The sequence below is a fragment of the Sander vitreus genome, chromosome 17 (assembly GCF_031162955.1).
Source record: "Sander vitreus isolate 19-12246 chromosome 17, sanVit1, whole genome shotgun sequence".
Taxonomy (NCBI): Eukaryota; Metazoa; Chordata; class Actinopteri; order Perciformes; family Percidae; genus Sander; species Sander vitreus.
This window is the reverse complement of record NC_135871.1, coordinates 15972165-15995507: the sequence shown is the minus strand read 5'-3', so window position 1 is coordinate 15995507 and position 23343 is coordinate 15972165. Positions and strand designations below refer to the sequence as shown.

General features: G+C 43.8%; 1 protein-coding gene across 4 annotated transcripts in view; it reads right to left on the bottom strand.

Moving 5' to 3' along the window:
• Window positions 1-20347, bottom strand: part of slit1a (slit homolog 1a (Drosophila)) — an 89739-nt gene extending 69392 nt beyond the window's left edge. For 2 of the 4 annotated variants that reach the window (XM_078272615.1, XM_078272616.1), the window contains exons 1-4: window positions 19671-20347; window positions 9031-9102; window positions 6525-6596; window positions 4947-5018 (exon numbers count right to left, since the gene is read on the bottom strand). In XM_078272615.1, the coding sequence (XP_078128741.1) occupies window positions 4947-5018; window positions 6525-6596; window positions 9031-9102; window positions 19671-19888 (434 nt within the window). In that variant the 5' untranslated portion in view covers window positions 19889-20347. The remainder of the gene's footprint in view (window positions 1-4946; window positions 5019-6524; window positions 6597-9030; window positions 9103-19670) is intronic. The other 2 variants (XM_078272617.1, XM_078272618.1) reach the window with 1 other exon arrangement.
• Window positions 20348-23343: the final 2996 nt, after the last annotated feature.

The window sequence follows — 23343 nt, the reverse complement described above, 5'->3', positions numbered from 1 at the left end:
TCAGATGGCGGAGTGGTTTTTAAATTACCCCCTTTTGGCTTCCGCTCTCCTCACATGGTTTGGTCTGCATTTCTCTCTCACACACGGTCCGACTCGTAAAGAAAACAGCGACAAGCCATAAAAGCCACTTTTACCAGCTTAAAAGGACAGGGGCAGGAAGAGGGGCAGGGGCAAGACGTTAGGGCCTGCCTGGTATTTTTCGGTTGGCCGCCAGGTCAGGTATTTCATACTCCTGCGAAAAAACTCTAGCCCTGTATCTAGAAAGTTAGTCAGTTAACCCAAATTAGGAAAAGCTGTATATTGCGATGCAAATACTTGGTTGTATTTATCCAGGTTTTTATATGTGTCTCTGAATTCCCACTACGATGGTGGATTTTTGTTGGTGGTTCTCACACCATTGCAAACTCACATTTTACTAATTCAGCAATTGCATCAACAACAGTGCAACAGTTTCCCTGTTACTCTGGATTTTCCAATGTAAAAGATGTTCAGTTCTACCATATAAAAGTATACTTTTTCTGTGTTGTGAGCACCAGAAAACTGGACATCTCAAAAATCTGTATTAACTGAACCAAAACTATCTGTAAGGGTAGATGCATGCAGGTATTTTGCTTTCATTGAGTCTAAATTAAACTTTACTCACTAAGGTCTCTGCTGTCAGTGTTTAGTTAGTGTGAGACAAACTGCAGTCAAGAAATCAGGATGTCTGCCATCGATGGCACAGAAACCTCCTGATGAAGACGGGTTGCCATGGGGACTGCTGCCAAGGGGGGGCCCAAGCGGTCCTCTGAGGGAGAGAGAGAGACCTAGCACGCCGAGGCAGGTCATTCATAAGCATAGACAAAGAGAAGGAAACAACAAGACCAGCTTGGACCATTAACAGCCTGCCAGACACACATGCATGCATGCATGCACGCACGCACACACACACACACACACACACACACACACACACACACCCACACACACACACACACACACACACACACACACACACAGCGCAGTATTACACAAAACACTTAAAATCAGTCATGAGGAGAAAAAAAAACCCATTCACATCTGTCTTTCAGCCAGTCATACACAAAAGTCAAAAGTTGAAAGAGTTAATTTGCTGGCTTTGTGGCACAAAAAGTCTTGGAACACCAGAGCGAGTTCACAAGGCAATCAATCTGACGCAAATGAAAGGGGAAAAATACTATATGTTGAATGGTAACAGTCAAAAAACAAGTGGGAATACTGAGACAGAGAGATGATTTATAGGTTTAATGATAGTGCACATTATTTATTCTAAAACTCCTTCCCCCAAACAATTCTTTCTTCTCACACTGAGCTACCGTTCCCAAAGCATTAAGCGATCAACAAACAGAAAACACAGCATCCCTCCAACACAAACACAGAACAGGCAACTCCGCATCAACACATAGTTGAAGCCGCTCTTTAATCTACAGTCAAAGCCATATAAAGAACGTAATCCCTCGTGTGTGCCTGCCATCCACACATTAGCACACAGAGATGTAATTATAGTGTTATTCTGTGTGTGTGTTTGTGTCTAATTAGTGTTATTTACATTTTCCCTCTTTTTCTCTCTCTTCTGAGTGTGCGCATAATGCATGTGTGTCACCCAGCCGGTATTTCAGCGTGTGTGTTTAGGGTTTGTATATATCAGCAACATACCCGTCGTCAAGCATTAACATGAAAATGAAAGATCTTAAACAAGAATGAGATCCCTGCTCCAATCCTTTGCCAGGGTTTTCGTTGGCTTCCCTGTAGGGCAGGTATTACCACACCCTTCCCTTCCTCTCTCCTCCTCCTCCGTACCTCCCAGGGATATACACAAGGGGAAACCTCTCTTAACCATCCCCTCACCCCACCATGTAATAGCGCACGTTAGCCATTAATGAAAGCAACACCCCTTCAAACAAGCCTGTGTTGTTGCCGGCGTTTGTTTGTGGCAGCAACAAGCAACACGGCAATCAAAAAAGCAAAATACCCCCCCACTCTGAGCCCAAACCAGATGCTATTCCCCGGGGCCAGCTATCAGGCTAACTGCTTTGCACTCCTACAACTCGGCTCACCTATCCCTCTTTTCGGTCCATCCTTCCTCCTGCTCTCCCACTGTGAAAAGACGCTAATTACAGACATGAATGAGTAGATTACAGATCTGAAGTGCAGTGGAAGTGGGATGAGGAGAAGTCAGGGGTGGTGGGCTGGGGGCAACAGGTCATTAACAGTGAGGAATGCAACTCTATTTTCACTGTTTTTGTTCACTGATGTTCTGCGCAGCGCCCCTCTCACCTCTGCGCCAGCCTTCCCATGCCTTCTCGTCGATGCCATCCATCACAGGCAGCCTTAACTAACTCTAACTATCTCTAATCATCTCTAATCAATTTCAATTATCTCTGCTCTGCCCCTCATACATCAGTGTCTCTGGTATCTCTCAGACATGGGAAGGGACAGAGGAGCGGGGGTGTGGATAAAGAGGTAGACTCTTAGAACAGAAAGCAGAGCATGTACGTAGTACAATCATCACTGCACACAAAATCTTTTTTTTTCTAGTTTTAGTTGCTATTTTTTAAAATCTGTGTTTTAGCAAGAACGATCACATTTATTCTCCATCTTCCCTTTGTATTGGAAACTCATTACCCCAGTTTAATGACTGCATGGAAGTCAAGTGTTTAAAAACTCCCCACAAATCAACAGTCCTCTGCTCATTTACCAAACAGCCTTTTATTAATCCAGCTAGCTTTTCCTCAAAGGTTTAATGTGAGCAACGATCTCATCTGCTATCCCTCCCTCCTCCATCCCCTACGTCCTTCTTTCTGTTTGTCCTCTCAGCGGGATGTCTAAGACAAATAGCCACTTTGTTATACAAAACTTTTCCTCAAACCCTCTCTACAGAATGAGCAAAAAGAGAGGTGAAGAGGGGAGTACAAGAGAGGAAAAGAGGAAGAGTGTTAAAAGCATAGGAAAAGGGAAGGGGGCAATTAATCCTTCGTCCAAGAGAAGAAAAAAACATCTGGGTTAGTGCTCCACCTGAGGGCAGCGGGCTTTCACATTAACCTCTCTTGTTAGGATCATAAAGGCAGACCCTAACAAGCCCCGGTGAGCACTTTGAGCAAGTGCAAAGACACACACACATATGCAACCATAGACTCTCTTTCTCTCTGCCTCTTTCTCTCTGTCATCCTCAGACACACAAATACGCACATGAAATAGCGCAAAAGTCTTGCTCTGGGAGCCGAGAACCTTTTAAGTCCATTAAAAGCTGCTGGCGGGAGCGACACAAGGCTGTAACCTAACCGCATCAGACTGGAACCAGAACCCATCGTGTGGCCCAGACACACCGCTCAGGAGTTTAGAAACACATTAGGAAAAACCTTTGTCTTCTACTGCTGTTCCTGATCCCACGCTACTAGACCTAATTTTTAACAAGCACTAGAAGTCTTTCATAAAGTAGCAACTGTCAATCAAACACAGGCACCATAAAGATTGCATTATTTCCAGTTCCATGGCCCTGGATTGTACATTTGTTTTAACTGCTAAAGAATGTAAGGCACTTCTACACCTAAAAACTTCAAGGTCCATTATGGTTCTCTTTTATTCAGCCAAGGATAAAGAACAAATGAGTCTATACACAGACACATAGCGAATCGATTAAGCAACGTTGAACAAAGTCTCATTCTCCAGAACATGGCAGAAAAGTCAGCGCTAGGTTTAAAATAATGAGCGTGAAGTTAGATTGGATGAAACAGGGGAGCTGTGTTAGCACAATCCTCTGGCTGTTGGCAGAGCCTGCTGCACCAGATGGACTAATCACGCTTGTTCAAGGCCATCCGCTGGTCTGGAAGGCCTCGGTCTGCTCTGTGTCTGTTTCAGCTAGACAGACAACGTAGTGCTGCTCAGTGTAAGCGAGCCACAAGCAGGCTAGCCTTGCCCCCAAATGATGAGGCTTTGCCCTGAAGCCCAACAGGTTGGTTTTGGAATAATGATAGGTGACGTGAGAAGATAGTTGTGAGGAAGTGACAGATAGATTCAAGATGGTGTTAAACATCAAACGCAAGATAAACAGATGCAGGGCTGAGGTCGGGATCATGGGTTAGTAGTATCACTAAGTGGATTGAAGGGAGGGAAATGATTTTTCCATGTCCCACTGTTTCATTATTCCCATATGCTCCAGGTAATCTGAACTGGAATAATGGGAGCTGGAATGATCAGCGTGCAACAGGGACACTGATTATTCCAAAAAAGAAGAAATAAAAACACATTGAGCCTTGTTGCAGATGGGAATAAAAGTTTAGCATTACTCTGGGATTGTCTCACTGCATGAGTGTCAGGATGTGTGGGTGTGAGACAGTACAGGATTGGCCTTAAAAAGTGGAAACCGATTGAAAACTGTGATGACACATCTCATTCATACGATGGAGGTATACGAGTCCACTGACAGAGTGAGCTTTGGGGACTTCTCCTGTGACATTCAACAACCTCATTGAGTAACACAGACATCCTTTCACCTTAACCAGAGTTCGAAGTCTTTTGTGTCCCTTAGTTCTAGTCCCAATGTCACACCAACTCCCTGCCACCAGTGGATTCTCTCGCAGACAGAATAGCACAGAGTAACTGCAGATGATTTGGCACGAAGACCCAACAATGTGCAAAGAACTCAGATTTCCACTCATTCAGTTCATTTTGTCTTCCAGACAGTAAGTACGGTGGAAATCACAGTGTACACTTCACACGTTTCATGTAATAAGTCTGAATGTTAATGAGACCTGATGGCATTCATCAGACTTATTGAAACCATGCTGTGCAGTATATTGTTGTAGCACATACGATCTCTGAGCAACACTGGTGGCTTGCATAATAAAGAAAAGATAAAGAGAGTTGGCATGTCCACTGACAAAGAAGTAAAGTGTGTGCTCAATTGAAAAAAAAGTGAATGTACTTACAGTCGAGACAGGGCAGGGTTCTTCTGAAACAGCAACTCAGGAAGCTGCTGCAGTTGATTACGGTTCAGCCGCCTGCGGCAGGGAAAACATATGATCAACCGGTGAATTTGTATGTGCGTGTGTGTCTATGCATGCTTGCCCTTGTGTAGGCTGTGAATAATTTCTGCTAGCTGCCGTAGAATCGGCTTAGCCACAGGCTATTGCGTTTCAGTGCGCTCTGAATGTCACATAAATATCCAACTGAAAGTTCAGGGGAATTAAACTTCTAGTCAGAGACAGCGCCGTAAATTATCTCTACACAGTTAAATTACGATACTGCGCCTAGTAGATTCAGTGCTCTGCTGACTTTCCCAGAGTAACGGAATAGCAACATTCCCATTTAAACAAGTGAATTACATCCACCAGTTATCTGAGCATGAACAGATTTTATCTAGGGTGAACTATCAAAACAAGATGTTTCTAAATAAAATTAAGAGAAATGGATGAGCCTATTCAAGTCCAAGGAAGCACTGACAGGCATGGTGATTGGCAACAGACTCCATGTCAAACAACTAACGTCCAAGACTGGCAGGCTTTATGCAAATACAACAAGTAAGTCAGTGAGGAACAGACTGTTGCTAATCTGTTGGAAACCACAACTCTCTTCTCCCTGAACGGCCCATTGGAGGCACATGGGAGTGAATGCAGCGGCTGTGGCACAGAGAGGCTGCAAATCTAAAAGGCAGGCCGCTGCCATTTTCTTCAGACACATTCAGACAGATGTTGGGACCTGCGCCACTCACTGTATACACTGAGAAGAGTGCTTGGCCAGCTGAGGTGGAGATTTAGTGCGTAATGGGCATTAATGGTCTGCTGCCGCTCTGTTCACACTGAACTGTACCTGCTGGTGGGTTAGTGGCTTTTAAACATTAAAGAAACGAGCCGCTCCATTTCCACATTGGTCTGGCATATGGATATGTCTACCCAATGTTTGGGATCAGTTGACTATGGAGAAGCAGGGGAGGCGAGCTGTACTTGGCCTGGAGTTTGTTAATGTAAATTGTTAATGTGGGTTTCAAATTGGGGGGAAAGTCTATTATAAGTTAACCACTATTTGTGCATGACAACATGTGTGCATAAAGTCATCTGCTGCGCAGGTTTCTATGTGGGTAGCACTATTGATTTGCTAATGAGCTGGTTGAGGTGCGGTCGGCTGTGTTTGTCTGTGTGTTTTCCAGCCGGTTTACAAGCTGTGGAGGAGTCCTGGTGCTGTCCAGATGAGCCAGAGTCTGCGGTGGGGGTGGCCTCTTAAGCCCATATGTCCCACTGAGGGCATTCCTGTCAGGCAAAGCTAATAAAAAAAAAACTCCCAGCCCACGATGTACCCTCTCAGCACGATCCGACCACAATGGAATGACAGAAAAGTGCCTCACACTTGATACACCATGTACGGTCGGTTCCTCCTGTTAGTCTCATTACTCAACTAATACATGTGCTGAATACAGATCAGTAATAGGGTTTTCATTTTAAGTTCAAGTTTAGAAAATAATGTATTATTTCTGGCCAGGCTATCTACGGACAACTTTGGGTGGTACTCACAGTCTCTCCAGCTCCTTCATGTCGTCAAAAGCCCCACGTTCGATCACAGCAATCTGATTCTCCATCAGCTGCCTGCATAGAGAGGACAGAAAGAGAGCCTTAGAGAGATCGAGATACAGTGTAGCTTTGACTTTTTTACTAGTCTGTAGAAGGTCACTCAGACTTTAACAAAGTATAGGGGGCTTTGGGGTGCGGGCCTTCTTGCAGTATGTATATTCAAGCTGGGTGCAGTATATTCAACACCTCACACACACACACACACACACACACACACACACACACACACACACACACACACACAGAGGGCAGCGGTGTGGACTGAGGGCACAGTGTGGAATCTTGGCAAAAGAAACAGGAATAGCAGCCAGGAAAGTTTCTAAGGTGGCTCAGAAAGTGTGGATGCGGGCTCTGGTGTGGTCCACTGGGTGTAGCGGCTGGGTGGAGACGAGACGAAAGGTAGGCAGGGGGTCAGAAAGTGTGAGGAGGGAAACTGAGGTGGGCTCCAAGGTTTTTACAATTTGCACGATCAATGGAAAGTGGGCTGTGTGTATGTGCATTTGTGCCTGTTGGATAGCATAGTTGGAGAGTATGAAAGTTGCAGGCAGTACATCAAGGCCATTAGTCACACACAAACAAACATGGATGCACACAAACATACACAAGCAGGAACACATCCTTTCCTCACTTACATTGCCAAAGCTAATGCACAAAAAAGAGGCTTGGATGGTTTTGGAAGTGTTACAATAACACAAGGCCAGGAAGGAGAGAAAAGCATCCAGCAGCTTTAGAAGCAACAAGAGCTTTCCTTCATTACGTATACAACTGTTCTGTGTTGAAGGCAACCTCTCATGTCTCCAGTGAGGCCACGCCGCGCTGCAACTCAGCAGTCTGGGCTTCCTCCCCATCGAATATAAATGCTAATCACTGCTCGCACTCCATAAACATAGAGAGAAAAGTGCAATTCACCTCCGATCTTTTTCTCATGAATTTAGATGGAAGTGAAAACAATCGCGAGGAGTACTTTTGAATTGAGAAAACTTTTTGTCTGAGGGCATGTAGCTTTCAGTTTCTGATCTCTTTCTTTCTGCTGTTTCCAGATTGTTCCTCTATTGTTTCCATATACACACACACAAACACACACACACACACACACACACACACACACACACACACACACACACACACACACACACACACACACACACACACACACACACACACACACACACACACACACACACACACACACACACACACACACACACACACACACACACACACACACACACAAACACACACACACACACACACACACACACACACACTGCTCATGAAGACCAGCCAAGCACCTAGTGCCAGACGAATGGTGGTAAATCAGCTGTGTTGATTTTAGACTGACAGGATAGATGGCAGCTGACTGTAAAGATAAACCTCTGTTCCTGTTTGGCTCCTTCTGAGGGTTGCCCAGGGGTCAGAGGTCAACCTGATGTTAGTCTTAATGCTGTTGCCCCACAGAGGTCAACCCCCAGTACACAGAAACAGACTTTTTTTCTGGTTGCACATACAGACATGCCTTGCACCTACACAATGTTAACCATGCATCCTGTATATAGTTGGCTGACATTTCAGAAAGCGAGCAGTGTGTCTGTTACGTGTAGCACAGTTGTGGCTGTGAGGGAATCAGAGGCTTTACAGCAAGGGAAGTTCTGTCTTTAGTAATCCTGCAAGTTGTTTCCTTCTTACTTGCTGGTGACAAGCTGCCGACATGAAGGCATTTAACCTTCACGTAGGGGTTGAAGATGGTGCAGAAAAGGGGGCATGCATAGGAGGACAAGAGTGGACATGGAGCAGTGGGAAGACAGGGGGGGATGGGCGAGTAACGATGAGGCTTGAAAATAGTCTTGCTGGGTAGTAGGAATTATGTGCGACTCGTGTTACATTTAAAACATGTTCCGGTCTACACAGCTTCCCCTCTGGCAGTGTTTTCAACACCTATGGCACTACTCACAAGTGTGTGCGCTAACATGCACACATATTGACACTTTTACAACTACTTTAATACCTGAAGTGCTGTTTAATTTCAACACAGAGGGAGTCACTTCACCTGAGTGTGTTAACTGTGTTGAGAGCCTATTTAGGACTGGCGCTTGTGTACACATTACATGTTGATTTATTTTAACAGAGGGCAATTGAGTGTGTGTGTGTGCATCTAACGGACAATAAGTGCTACAACAACATACAGAATACAGTGAGAGAGAAGTCCATTACTTTGCTAGCTGCAGTCCCTCAGTAGCTTAATGTACTCTGGAGTAGGACTCTTGACAGAAGCCTCTCCACTTCACTAGGTTTATGCTAATTTGAGCAGCATATCTGTACAACCTATGAGCTCCAAGGTTAGATACAGCTCAGGTTTGCATGAATAGATAAACTCAGGACACGGACATGCACCACAGATACACATACAAACATCTCATCATCATACATGAACATGAAGGCAAGTACTTACAGAACTCGAATGTACTTGAGTCCAGCGAAGTCACTCTTGGTGATGCGTGTGAGGTTATTCCCATTCAGCTCCCTGCAAAGACAGACACGCAAACATATATGAATAATTAATCTTCATTCTCCCTGTGAACATGTCCCGCCTGATGACTAAAGGAGCAGACAGTGGCACGGAGGCATCTTTATCTACTGATACCCGAGTCAAACTCTGGAGCTTTGCAACACACACAACACACTTCAGACACACGGTCCACACACAGTACCCCAAGCTGTTGGCATGTAAGTATGCTACTGGCGTAATATATGCTGAGAATGTCTTTAATTGCTGGTGTTTTTATGAAATGCAAATTGCGTTAGATGTTAACTGTAACATATATATTGACATGTGGAATCAGTAAGGTTGTGTTAGAGGGAAGTTCAGGCTCAGTTCTAATTCCTCTGGGAGATATAAGAAGTCCTATTAAAATGGAAGTCACATTTGAGCTGCCTGTTTGTCTTTCTATTCCAGCCCTCTCCCACCAACCCCCCTCTCTCTCTGTCTGCCCTGTCCTTCTACTATTGGTAAGGATTAGCAGGAGCCAGCGGAGGGGATTTGGGCAGGGCCACAAGGCCAAAAAGCTAAGTGCTGTGGATATAATGGGAGCAGCCTCCCTGCTGAGAGCTGGCCATCGCTGCAAAGGAAGGGAGAGACAAAATAGTTGAAAAAGATAGGTTTTACATTTTTTGTTGGTTTCTTACAAGTTAACCATCATCTAATGGCTGACAAGAATTCTTTCTAAAGTATCATGTCTTTGATAACTCTAATTGTAGCAAGCTGAACTTGAATGTGGCACCCTCACTGGTTCCGTTACCTCTGCTGATATAGGAAAGGTTTGTATTATCCTTTGGTGCTACATAAGACTGTGGGACCTCAGTAGCAGATCGTATTCTCATGACAGAGGGAACAGAAAGCCGGCAATGCACGCAAATGTTTCTGTGTGCTACTGCACTTTCTTAGCATGATGGGTTCACCCTACTCTGACTCCCCAACCCCCAACCCCAAAGCACAACCAAAAAACTGGTTCCAAATCTACGCCAAAAGCGCTGGTCTCTCTCCCTCAGTCACTCTTTCCTTCTCTGTCTAATGACCACTCCAGGGACTGTAGCGCTATGCAGTACGAAAGAGAACAGTCATTATAGACAGATGGTGTGTGTGTGTGTGTGTGTGTGTGTGTGTGTGTGTGTGTGTGTACACAGGTGCATCGACAGGCCAAGCGACAGGGCCACGGGAAATAAATAATGGACTGGGCTTCATTAGCCTGGGCTCCGATACACACATGTGGTGCTCATTACAGGTGCTTACGCAAATAGGCACACACACACACACACACACACACACACACACACACACACTTCTGGATTCCCAATGTCTTATCTTTAGGGTGGTCACTGCTGATGACACCCGGAGGACATTAAAAAGAAGAAAGATAGAAGAGGAGAAAGGGGAGAAAGATGGTTAAAGTGAAGGGTGGCAGGGGGAATATGTGGAGAAGTGACTCACACATAAACAAATGAAACCACACTTTTCTTCTCCAGCAATGAGGTCTTGCTTCATCCTGTAATAAGAGACATGCCATAGTTTCTGCATGTATTCCAGAGGTGACTAATCAAATCCGTTATGCAACAAGTGTTTTGTTAGCTGAGATCCAATAACTGAAGTTAATTGTAATGTTCTGGAAACATCTTCAAACAATGATGCATTATCCTGCTGAAAGTTTCCATCTTAAAAAACATATTGGCCATGCACCTGTTCAGCAATGCCGTGACATTTAGGCAATGCTAAAATGCCACCAGCAGCCTATGATGTTTCAGCTAGTCAGGATCCACAGTGTTTATGACATATTCTGACCTTTTCCATTGGCATTTTGCAACAGAAACCATGCAATGTTTTCAAGTCCTTAAAATTGCCCAGGTGATAATTAGCTCCTGGAAAATTGACCTTATAATAACATCCCCACTGCTACAAGGATTGATGACTTGTGCATGTTGACATGAGCTTCTGAAGTAACTGTTATGCTGCCCTGTAAAGAGCACATTTATGAAATCCATTGTCCTAAGCATGCATTTTGTATTAAAAGGGAACGGTTCATAATACAGTGGACACTGGGCTTTATACTCTATTTATAGTGTTAAAGTTCCTGGTATTTGACCCATCTGACAATGTCTGCTGACCCATGGGAGTATTCTGTCTCTGGGGAAACTCGCCAAGTTACGCACGCACACACAGTAGTGGTGGTACTGTCAGTTCTGCATGGATGAACAAATCTAGGTGAACCCACAACTTTTCAGAAATTCAGACAATTCAGAAAGGTAAGAGAATATGGACTTTAGACGTGCATAAAGTCTGGAGTCTGCAGCACTCATCTGTGTTGATTCCACGTCTAAATAAGGGCACTGGGTGCCAAAGTAAAATATGGTGTCAATGCCTTAAAAGAAAAATCTGCTGTTTATTAGCTACAATATCAGTCACTGCTACTTTCTTTGTTTTGCAATCAAAGGAGGCTAGGCAATGGCTTTTGGCACAGCAGCAAAGGCACTTTCTTTCCTTTCATTGACAGATGTTTTGTCGCACTGACTTTGTGTGGGTTTTCACATTACAGTACTGCAGTACTACTTTAGAGGCAGAAAGTTATTAGGTATCATTCCCAGTTCCTACAGCGAAGGATTTCTACCTCCAACTGCTTCAGTCAAATCCATTCCATCCTGTGGAAACTATGCAAGGATTCCCAGTGCTGACACACTTCCTGAAGAGCAAGTAGATTTATGACATCACTATCTAATCCCTCTTCATCTTCCATCTCAAACTGATTGATGCCTGGGAGTACTTGCTGGTGCACCTTCCATCGGGTGGACAAGCTACAGCTATGCTCCAACACTCCACATCTCTATAATTCAAAGGGGCTCAGAGTGCTGCTACAATGCTGAAAAACTCATTATGTTTATTTCTGCCAGCTGTTGGGGTCCCTCAGCTGAGGGGGGCCTAGTTGGAATTGAGCACATTACATGAAATAAAACCCCGAGACAAGAGGGAGGATAAGAAAACAGACCGGCACACAAAGGCCCGCGTACAGACACACTCACGCAGATGCAAATACAAAAACCATATACATATACCGTATCAAGGAATGAACACAAGCACACCACTGGCATGTACATAAGCCTGCCTGTGGGAAAGGCAATTGTGTTGTGTTGGGAGTTAGCCATAGCAAAAGAACATAATGATCACAAGAAAAACTATTGTTGGCTGTACAGCTTTTTACCAACATTATCAATTCATGCCGCAACAGTTTAATGAAACTGTCCATTTTTAAGTGATCAGCTAAATTGCTGCCACACTTTAGACTCTTGGGGGAGCATTGGAAATGTTGTGGTCACACTCTTTTTCTGATTCACTACCAGGGTTAGACGTGGGTCAATTGGTACCAAGCTTCAGTTTAATAGTCACTTGTTTGCAGCCATAAAACAATTGGCAATGCAAAGCTTACTCACAGGCTCTGGAAAAAAATAGGCAGGACAAGACACAGTGTAGCCAGGATTGCAAACACGGCTAGCAGGCTAACAAAAGCATTTCACAAGTGAATACAGTATACAGTTATACAAGCTAGGACAAACTGAAAGAGCAACATGATAATCCATTATCTAGAAGTCAAACTGTACATGGGTGAGTCTTGCTATTTTGCAGGTCAAAGTTTATCCCGATCTCTGTCTACACGAGACCAACAAGTCAGGGTTTTGACTGGGAGTAAATGCATCTCACCCCCTTCCTCTTTGAAATTACACTTAAATGACTTATCAAGGTGCTTATTTTTTGCAGTGCATTCATTCTGTATCGCTGCTGTGAGCGCCACAGGACCATTTGTCCTGAACAGCTTTAGCCTGGCAGGGAAGACAGAAGACAGCTGATGGGGGATTGGTGGCACAGTGCTGTCCAAACTCCTCACTGTGGAAGCAATCTGATGATCAGAAGCCTGAGGTCCTGTACAGCCCTAACGTGAATGGTCATTAACCACAATCACACACTGATAATGCTATTTGACCAGACCAGCAAGCGCTCTCACTAATGAATGAACTGAACAGGTTGAGAAGCTGCGGAAGAGTGAAGCATTCCTCCTCCTCCATACTCCACGACATATGGATGTGACAGCCGTGAAACACACAGGAGGAGAGAAAGGGGGGGAGGTGGGGGTGGGGGTGTGTGTGTGGGGGGGGGGTTGAATGGAGTCACTGAGAGATAGAGACAGAGAGAAATAAGACAGAGCTGCCTGAAAGTGACGCCGTGGAGCAATGTGGTGGAGTGTTGCGAGTTGCTGCGGAGCTTTGAGGAACTGACCGGCTGTCTGGGAAACGTCAGTGTAGAAATCAGGCCTGGTAGACTATGAGGAGAAAGTGACCTACATAGTTGGTCCAACAGGCTACGGAACCAGGCAGTACCATTTGGGCTCACAACAACCTCCTACACAAAGATAGAGGGACTGAGAAAGAAAGAGAGAGAGAGAGAGAGAGAGAGAAAGCAGACCACCATGACCAAAACAACACACTCTTTAAATGCAACTGGAACACTTCTATCCACACTAAGAGGTCAGACTTCTGCTCAGCTTGAACAAAACATTCCCTCTCCATTGAAATGTGGCTTTCAGACAAGCAGTCAAGGCCCTCCACTGGACATTTGTGTGTGTGTGTGTGTGTGTGTGTGTGTGTGTGTGTGTGTGTGTGTGTGTGTGCGCGCAAATACGTGAAAGTGTTTTCCCTGCTCCTAGGCTCCTCACAGGCTATTTACAGTTTTCAGTCTGCTCAGTCAGACCTCAGGGGCAAGATTACTGATAGAAAAGGTAAACATCAAGCAGATCCGACACACACACACACACACACACACGCGCACGCACACACACACACCCTCTTCTTGAAGTCTTGATCCGTGCAGGGTCTCCTGCATCTTCCAGAGCCTTTTAATATTTTATAAACGGCTACAGGTAAAAGTCAGGGACCAAAACCCAAGCATCTGTTTTTTTGCTGTTTTTACCTGGCCTTCACACTACAACAACAACCTTGACAAGGAGCCACAGAGTTTTTTTTCATGTAGCAGTTGCAGCTGTAAGCAAAAACTAGACGGATAGCAAGAGAGACTGTGAGATGGGAAAAAGGAACCACGGAAAAGGGAGGAGAATAGCATACAGCCACTTTCTGATCAAACATAGATGTGGATATGACACTCTCTCAGGCCGAAGTGAATCAATTAAACATCTGTTCAAATGTGTGTTACTGCCACAGGCTGGAAAAAGAACACACACATGGCTGTTGTAGAAGCAAAGACTGAAGGGTCTTTCATGGTTTATACTGTAAAGTGTAGTTTGTTCAGTGAGAGACGCTGAGGTTCTGTTGTGGCTTTGAGTCCCGCATGAAGACATTTAGGCTGTATGAATGTGTACTTTAACTGTAAAGTGTAACATGTGGACAAAACATCTGCTCTGCCACATCTATGTTATTCCACACAGATACTGAGAAGACGTTTGCCTGACAGATGTGCGCTGACGACTGGTGATTTGATGGATGCTGCATGTGTGCTGGAATCTGTCTGTTGATCCCTGTGAATAAAGAGTTGTTCTATGGCCCTCTTCCCCCACTGAGCACGCTGATATCTGCATTCCTCTATCTCTTTACAAAGATTAGCTCATCTGCTAGCAGATAACCCCACTGCAAAGCCGGAATGATAAGTCAATTAAAGGATTAGTCAATCAAAATGAATAAACATTCACTGGTTTCAGCTGATAAAACGTGAGAATTTGCTGCTCCAATTTGTCATATATGACAGTTAACCAAATCTCTTTGGAGAATGAACAGTTGGTCAGACAAAACAAGACATTTCGAGACCTTAAACTCTTTCTGGACTTTTATGGACAAAACTATTCATAGATTAGATTAATTGAGAACATAATTGACAGATTAATCGATTAATCTAGTTTTTGAGAATTAAGACCGACTTCAGCAGAGTACATTAAAACTAAAATGTTGCATTAAACACAGCACTGATAAGATAAGTGCACAGACCGATGCAGATCTCAAGCGGCCCCTAAATCTGGATTACTGCTTTTAATAATTTCCTTTCAAACTTCTATCACATCAAAACCATCTTGACTAGCGTGAAATGTGGATTATGAAGGCATATCTACAACGTCAGGAGAGTGTTCACTGATGTGTGCACACACACACACACACACACACACACACACACACACACACACACACACACACACACACACACACACACACACACACACACACACACACACACACACACACACACACACACACACACACACACACACACTTCACTCTTCATTGCCAGCTTCTACCGGCTAGCCAGGAGGGTTAAAAGGAAAGATGGACTTCTGAGAGATGAAAGGTGATCTAGGTGGATTCTCCAAATTCAATTTTTATGGTCTGCTGAGATACAGCCTCTCTTAGATAGGCGTGCAAAGCAATCACGCATGTACACTCACATATGAACATGCTTGTCAGGCATGTCAGACACACACAAGTAAAGTGTTGGAAGGCATTCTTTGACGCACGCAAGCATACACACACACACACACACACACACACACACACACACACACACACACACACACACACATTGAAGGGGTAATTTCTCTCATGAGTGCAAATTACACATTTCCATAAAGTAGCTGTGCTCATCAGGAGAGCAGGCCAGTGGGTGTTGGTTGAGTTTAGACACACAGCAGCTGGCTTTGATGCTCAGCAGTCTGTCATCACCATGCTTAGGCAAGCAACATGCTTATGGTATATGATGTAAAATGTAAAAAGGTGACTAAATCCTTGGACCAATTGAAAAATAGAAACTACTAGGAACTACTTTGGCCCACAATACCTATATTACCACATACTTTGTCTGAAAGAGGACTCACGACATCTCACAAAATATTGAACTCTAAAGACAGCTATAGCGATGGCGTCCACCTCAGTATTCAAGAGAAAAGACCACAGCTGTGAAGTGAAGGCAGTAAATTGAAATGACTGAGTACCAGGTCTGTAATTTCACAATCCTCCACTGAGCATAAACATTCTCTGAATGATCTTCATTCCAGGCATTATTGCTCCTCATAGGGTTACCGGCTATGAGGATGGATATATTAGACTGTAAAAAAGGACCTGAATGAAATTCAGTCTTCCTCAGGGCTAGACCTATTTTGCCCTTTATAATAAATATCATAATCTTGTTTATTCATTCATTATCTTTGTGGTTGAGTTACACGCATCTTCACTCCTGTGCAGTAATCCCTTCATTACCACCTCAGTTACTATGCCAGCCTGCTCTCGACCCCCACAGCTCTACCCCTCACGCCACTTCTTTGTTTATTCCCATCTCGCTCTTTCTACTTTGGTCACATAGGCAGAGCTGGCAGGTAGTGGGCAGGCTGTGTTCAGTCTTGTCAGGGTAAATTATGGATCAGGTGGCTGGTGAGCTGTCAGTTGTACCAGCTATGTGGTGGTGCCAAAACACCGCAGGCATTCCCTGGCACATGCACACACGTCTCCAACCCCCAAATACATAAACATGGTTATCGCAGCAAGGGAGCCCCTCATCTTCAATGACTACCAAACCTCATGTGTTTTCATCTAACATTACTTATTCACTGCATGCATGCTCACATAGAGAGGCACATGCTCAAGTTTATGAACAAACACAAGTGAACATCAGATTTATGTACAAAAACCGACAGACAGACAGTCTCACACACACACACTGTTCAGCCTCCTCCTCTGGCACAGATGTGTATGTAAATGCATCAATACACTGGCTTTCTGTAATTAAATGAATTAAATGAAGGTACACACACACACACACACACACACACACACACACACACACACACACACACACACACACACACACACACACACACACACACACACACACACACACACACACACACACACACACACACACACACACACACACACACACACACACACACACAGCTCCTCCGCTTCTGCAAATCAACTCATTCACAGATGAGACACACCTACTAAACAGCAGGGCTGTTAGAGAGATAAAGCAGGGATAGAGAAGGGCTGCAGGTTTGGTCAATACCTGTCCACCTAAACACTTAACTAACAACCTTTAGTGTCTGTGTAAAGTCACTTTAATCAACCTTACAGATGTTGATTTTCTCTCAGCATAACCTGATATCAATGTGATTTCCATGTGCTACTTTGCCACAGCAGATGAATAAAGACAAGGAAGAACAGAGGATGCAGAGAGGGAGCAAAGGGGGAGGGAGCGGCTGGTGGCCCGTAAGAGGCAGGGTGTGATTTTAATACGTGTAGCTCACAGTCTCATTACAGGCTTCAGTTTGAGGAGCACAGGGGTCAGACCTGATCCAAACCCACACTGACAAGTGCAAATGGGATTCTGCTGTCTGTCTCAACACCCTCCATACACACACCCCGCCTCACAAACACACACACACACACACACACACACACACACACACACACAAAAACCAACCCCCTCCTTCTCTAACACTCCGAAAAGCATCACCTTGTATACATGTGCACAAATACATATGCATTCACACATATGTCCATAAATACACAGCAACACAGATCAAAGTGAAGTGCAACCTCTTCTACTTTGTTAGTTTTCTCTAGTCTGCATCTGCTTTCCTTCCCAACACTAATACTACGCCGCCTCCTTCCATTAAGTGAGGCAAGTAGATTTTGCAACAATACACATTTGAATTTTTTTGTAATTTGAATGTGTTTCTACAAAGAAAAGGCTTCTCTTAACATTTTATCCTAAAGATGAGAGCCACCAACTTCTGGGACAATTGTATAAAAACATGAGCAACTCATTATTCATCTTTGACCCCAGTAGCAGTTGCACAATTTCATTCACATAAACACATATTTTCCAAATGCATACACATAAATCTGGCTATGCACATGGGACCATCATGCGAGGCAGGGTGGGCTGCGTTGACTTGCACAATCACCTTGATGAATCACCCTATGTAACAGCCTGCAGAAGACGATAGTCTCTATTGTTAAGTAGTGCTTATCTGTGGAGACTGGCTATAGTCTAAATGACCTACACACACAGCTAATACATGCACCACCACACACCCAAAAAAAGGCAACGACCCAGGAATAAATTACACATGACCTTTATACACATAATGTTTAAAATGCAGCATCCTGAGTGTGCTAGACATGCTAGAAAACACCCAGAGATGTTACAACGATAAAAATCCCCTGCTGTACATGACCTATGAATGCACAAACAACTTTTAACACAGAAATGCTCTTGAGTGCAGGGGCAGGGTATATTTCCAGTGTGAATGGCCATTCATGTAAAAGGAAACCACAAAATGACCGTGTTTCCTCTCTGCTTCAATGTTGAATTAGCATGTGCACATAAGCAACCCGGAAACATGCAGACCGCAAGGCAACAAAAAAAAAGGTGTTCTTAGAAATTAAATATGAAAAGCATAAAATATGCAGCTAGCTCCCACTATGCCAACGCTGCCTCTGACACAGGCTTTCTCTCCTCCGTTACCACCGCATGTTTTATTCAGGACTGATATTCTAAAAGCTGAAATAGAACAATCTATTTTTCCTTGCACTCCTCACTTCTGATTTGCTGATGAATATTTCAGAGGATTGTCAGAAAAGATAGAGAAACTCCACTCTGCAAGCTGGCATCTGCCTCACCTTTCCCTCCATCTCCCATCCTTCTTCTGTTTTACAAGACAGCTACGTGATTCTCGTGCAAGACTCACTTAAGTAGCAGATTTGCTTAATTTTCTACATGATTTAACAATTTGTGGAGTGAGTGTTCAGGGGTATGGGAAGGGAGTGAGAGGGGAGTCTTTGGCCCAGGAGTAGAGGAAAGTGAAAAGGGGGAAGAGGGAGAAAAAAGAGATAAAGAGAGACACAGTGCTGCACAGACAGGACACATGATATGAGTGGGGGAAACATGTCCCCAAACATAACAGAACCAGGACAGACAGGACCAGACAGCAGATGTGGTTCTGCCTCACAATAATTTAAGATTTAAACTTCACGTCAAACTTTACTTTTACATCTCTAAATGTATGTCACATTAACAAGTGGAGCAAAAATTAGACTCCATTCATTTGCTTTCAGGATTAAAAAATACATAACATAAAATACATGCAGCAAGCATGAACAAGCAGGTAAGTAAATTATGGACACATGTGAGAGGCATACATCCGCTCCTGCTCTTTCCAGTCCCTCATGCCTATTTATACCTGACTGGAATGCCAGTGACTGACTGACTGACACACACACACACACACACACACACACACACACACACACACACACACACACACACACACACACACACACACACACACACACACAGCTTTACAGGCAGAGCTATTGTTCTCGTTCAGTCTAAGCAAAGTCATGTGCACCACTACAATATAGCAAGGGAACAGAAGGAAAACAGTGAATAAAGAAGACAGAGGAACACAATCAGGGAGTTTCTCTATCACACACAGACACACACATACACACATACTCTGATACACACACACAAGGAGTAGAGATGGTACTCACAGTCTTTCAGTGTTGCGGGGGATATTCCTTGGCATGGTTTTGAGTCCCAGTCCATGGCAGTCAACTGTGGTGCCACTGCAGGTACACAGGGCTGGGCAGGCACTGGCATTGCCCATGAGCAGAGCAGAGAGCATCACCACCCACATCCAGAGTGGCTGTCCGGCCAGCCTGCCCATGCCTGCCCCAAAACAGCTACCTCTGACGGGCATATTCACCATCACTGCAGCCAGCACAAACCCCTTCTTTCTGTCCACCTTTCTCTGCTCCTCTGCAAAAAGGAGTCCTGCTACACCTTGCAAGTCCTCTGGAATAATTATATAATTTACAATATTATTTGTGGTGAATAAAAATAGAAAACTAAATCAAAAGAAATGCTAATATTTTCCTCTCAGCTGTGAAGCAAAGCAAATCCTTTTTGTTCTTCTAGATTTCTTTTGATGTAGGAATGATATCCACCACAGCTTGCTGATGGAAAAAAAAGCTGTTTTCTTTATCTTATTTTCTCCTTGCAAACTCTTCTCTCTTGTCTTTGTGGAGTTGCTGTGCTCTGGTCTGCACACGTTTGCGTCTCTGTCCTCCTCTCACTCAGTCCTGCTCTGCTATGCTCGCCTGAAGAGAGGGAATAGGGAAAGAGCAGAAAGAGAAAAAAACCCAGTCTCTTTCTCTCTCTCTCTTACACACACACACACACACACACACACACACATACACACACCAGTCATCCATCACAAGGATCTACAAATAGCAGAGCCCCCCCCCCCCGGACTCCACCCCTACCCCTCCTCTCCTCCCCCCCCCCCCCTCACCCCCCCGCCAGAACCCTGCCTGAACTCACTCTCATTCTCGAGATCCCTCTCTCATTCGCTTGATTCTATTCCCAATACAAATCTACTCAAAGTATCTGTCGTTTCTTTTTTTCACTCACTCCACTCCTTTTCTCTCAGGTTTGCCTCCAGGTGAACCCCTAAAGAGAGACCTAACCTGCATGACACTGCATAACCCCTGCCCGAAGGGAGAGGCTGTGAGGAGACTGGGCTGTGTGAGTGTGTGAATGCGTACATGTAACGAAGGAGAATCCACTAGGGAAGAGAGGAATCAACACCTCAGTCCTTGGAGGCAAAAAGCCGGAATAAATAATCCGGAAATGTGAGTTTTAACATGTAGATCAAGTGTGGCCACACACACAGAAGCTCCAGCAGGGAACTGGAATGAAGAAGCACACGCGCACACACACACACACACACACACACACACACACACACACACACACACACAAATATTCATGATCTGTTAGGAAGGCAGACCACAGCCATAAAAAGTAAGTCAACACTATATTTTAAGCAGAGCATAGGCACAGGGACAAGGATTATATCCTAATATATACAAATTAAAAGATAAACAGCTACACTCACAACCAATACCAGCTGTGTTATTTGGATTGATGGCAGTAATTGGCACACAATCCCCCTCTTAACGCCAGGACCATGCATTCCCTGAATTGGACTCAAAGCATAAAGTGGACTGTGTTGAGAAGGGAAAATTGAATGATAGGCAGCATATGCAGGCCATTATTTGCTCTAAAGTAATTCTTAATAAATATTATTTTGCAAATGTTTACATTAAGTTAAAACAGTGGATATATTAGAGTCCAGCCGCTGTCGACAGTGTAATTGTAGCTTTCAGGAAACATTTCCAAATGCATATTGATTTGCAGTTTGTGGAATTGCAAATCAGTTTTCTGGATGTGGGTAGGAAACGGACCACTTTTTTTTTTTTTTTTTTTTTATAGGTTCAATCCACAGTGCATTGTTCCCAGTTATCCACACAATAAAACAAATGGTGACACTTTAAAATACAGTACAGAAAATTGAGAGAAGTTACCAAGGAGGAAGAGAAACAAGCACTTTTTGCATAACTTTCATTGAACAAATGGGTAATGATTAGTTCCTAGATATCTGTGAATCTGCATACTGATCACCTACTTAATTAGGCAGTCCTAATTAAAGGTGCAGTAGGTAAGACTTATAAAACTAACTTTCTGTCATATTTGCTGAAACTGACCCTATGTTCCAGTAGAACTACATGAAGCAGGTAATGTAAAATCCAGCTCCTCTGGCACCACCTACAGCCTGTAGTGCGATTTGCAAAAATCCACCACTCCCTGTTCAGATGCACCAATCAAGGTCAAGGGGGGTGTCTAACTGCATGTCAATCACTGCTCATGCACATGCATTCATTCTCCCTTGGTGGGGGGAGGGGCTTAGGAGACCGTTTTGGGCTTTAGCGGAAAGGGGGGAGGGACTGAGAAGTTGTCGATGTTCAATTTCTTTTGGCTAAGTCCTGGATCTTCACAATCCTACCTACAGCACTTTTACGGCTGCTAAATGGCCCAAAACCAATAACTAATACTTTGGCCACTTTCATATTCTACATAATATGAATAGTTTTACACCCGCTAATAGGGAGGTAAGTAAGCAAGGAGGTAATGATGCATTATTGGTTTAGTCTCATTTAGCACCTGATTCAGCATTAATCAAGAATGATTCATTAGGTGCTCATGTAGAGATTCACAGATATCTAGGAACTAATTATTATACGCTGGCTCATATATTGATTTGCATAGCATCTGTCAGCTTTTGTGCTGTCTGTTTTTGCACAACTCACTATATAATTCTTGGTTCAGAATCATTAAGGAACTACTACTACTAATTCATTAATTAGCAGTTAGTTGCTTCGTAACTACTCTGTTTTAAAAAAAAAAAATCAACTAAACGCTTGGTACTAAAACTAAACTAAAAGTAACAAACACCTCTGCTATCCTCGGCCATGGCTGTGCTTGGCTCAGCTCGAGCCACTTGGATCTCTGGTCTAATTCTACAGGGCTTTGCTGCAGGGTGGATCCCTCCCAACATAAACATCAGCACAATCCCATAGACCCGAGAACACTTTAATTAACAAAGGCACAAAGAGAGAAAAAAAACAGCCAGTGAAGATGCAAGCAGAAACATTTGAATTTGTGTGTATCTGTATGCTTTGTTGCTTGACCAACTGGAAACTCGTACATATGCTGAGGTGTGTATGCGTGTATGTATGCACATGCAGGTGTACTCACACAGACCTCAATCTATCCCGGTAAAAGTGTCGATGCAGTGAATCTGTGTCTATAAATGGCTAATTAAAGAGGAGACAGTGCTGTTTTGTGGTAATGGGGGGTGGTGGTAACGTCCCTCCGTTCTCACAGAGTTGTGATAGGAATGCACACAAACACAACAGGAATTATTCTGCTGCTCTCAAAGCCGTGGGAGGACATGGCAGCTATTTACAATTAGTCTGGGAGAGGAGTTTGCAAAACATAAGAGCTCACCAACAACTGACTCTGTTGAGGAAAAAACTGCAAATTAATGTGGAATAGCACCCACTTCACAGTAGTTCCGAAGCCTGTGGAGTTCAATAAATATTTTTCCTTCAGCTTGTACCCAAAGTTAGAAATCAAAGAAACCAATTGTTCATCACCACGAAGCTGTCAGCTGCTCACGGATGAAGAGGAATGATTTTTTTTAGTTCCTACAAGCTTGACTTACAAAATTGAATTGAATGAATATATATATATATATATATATATATATATATATATATATATATATATATATATATATATATATAGAGAGAGAGA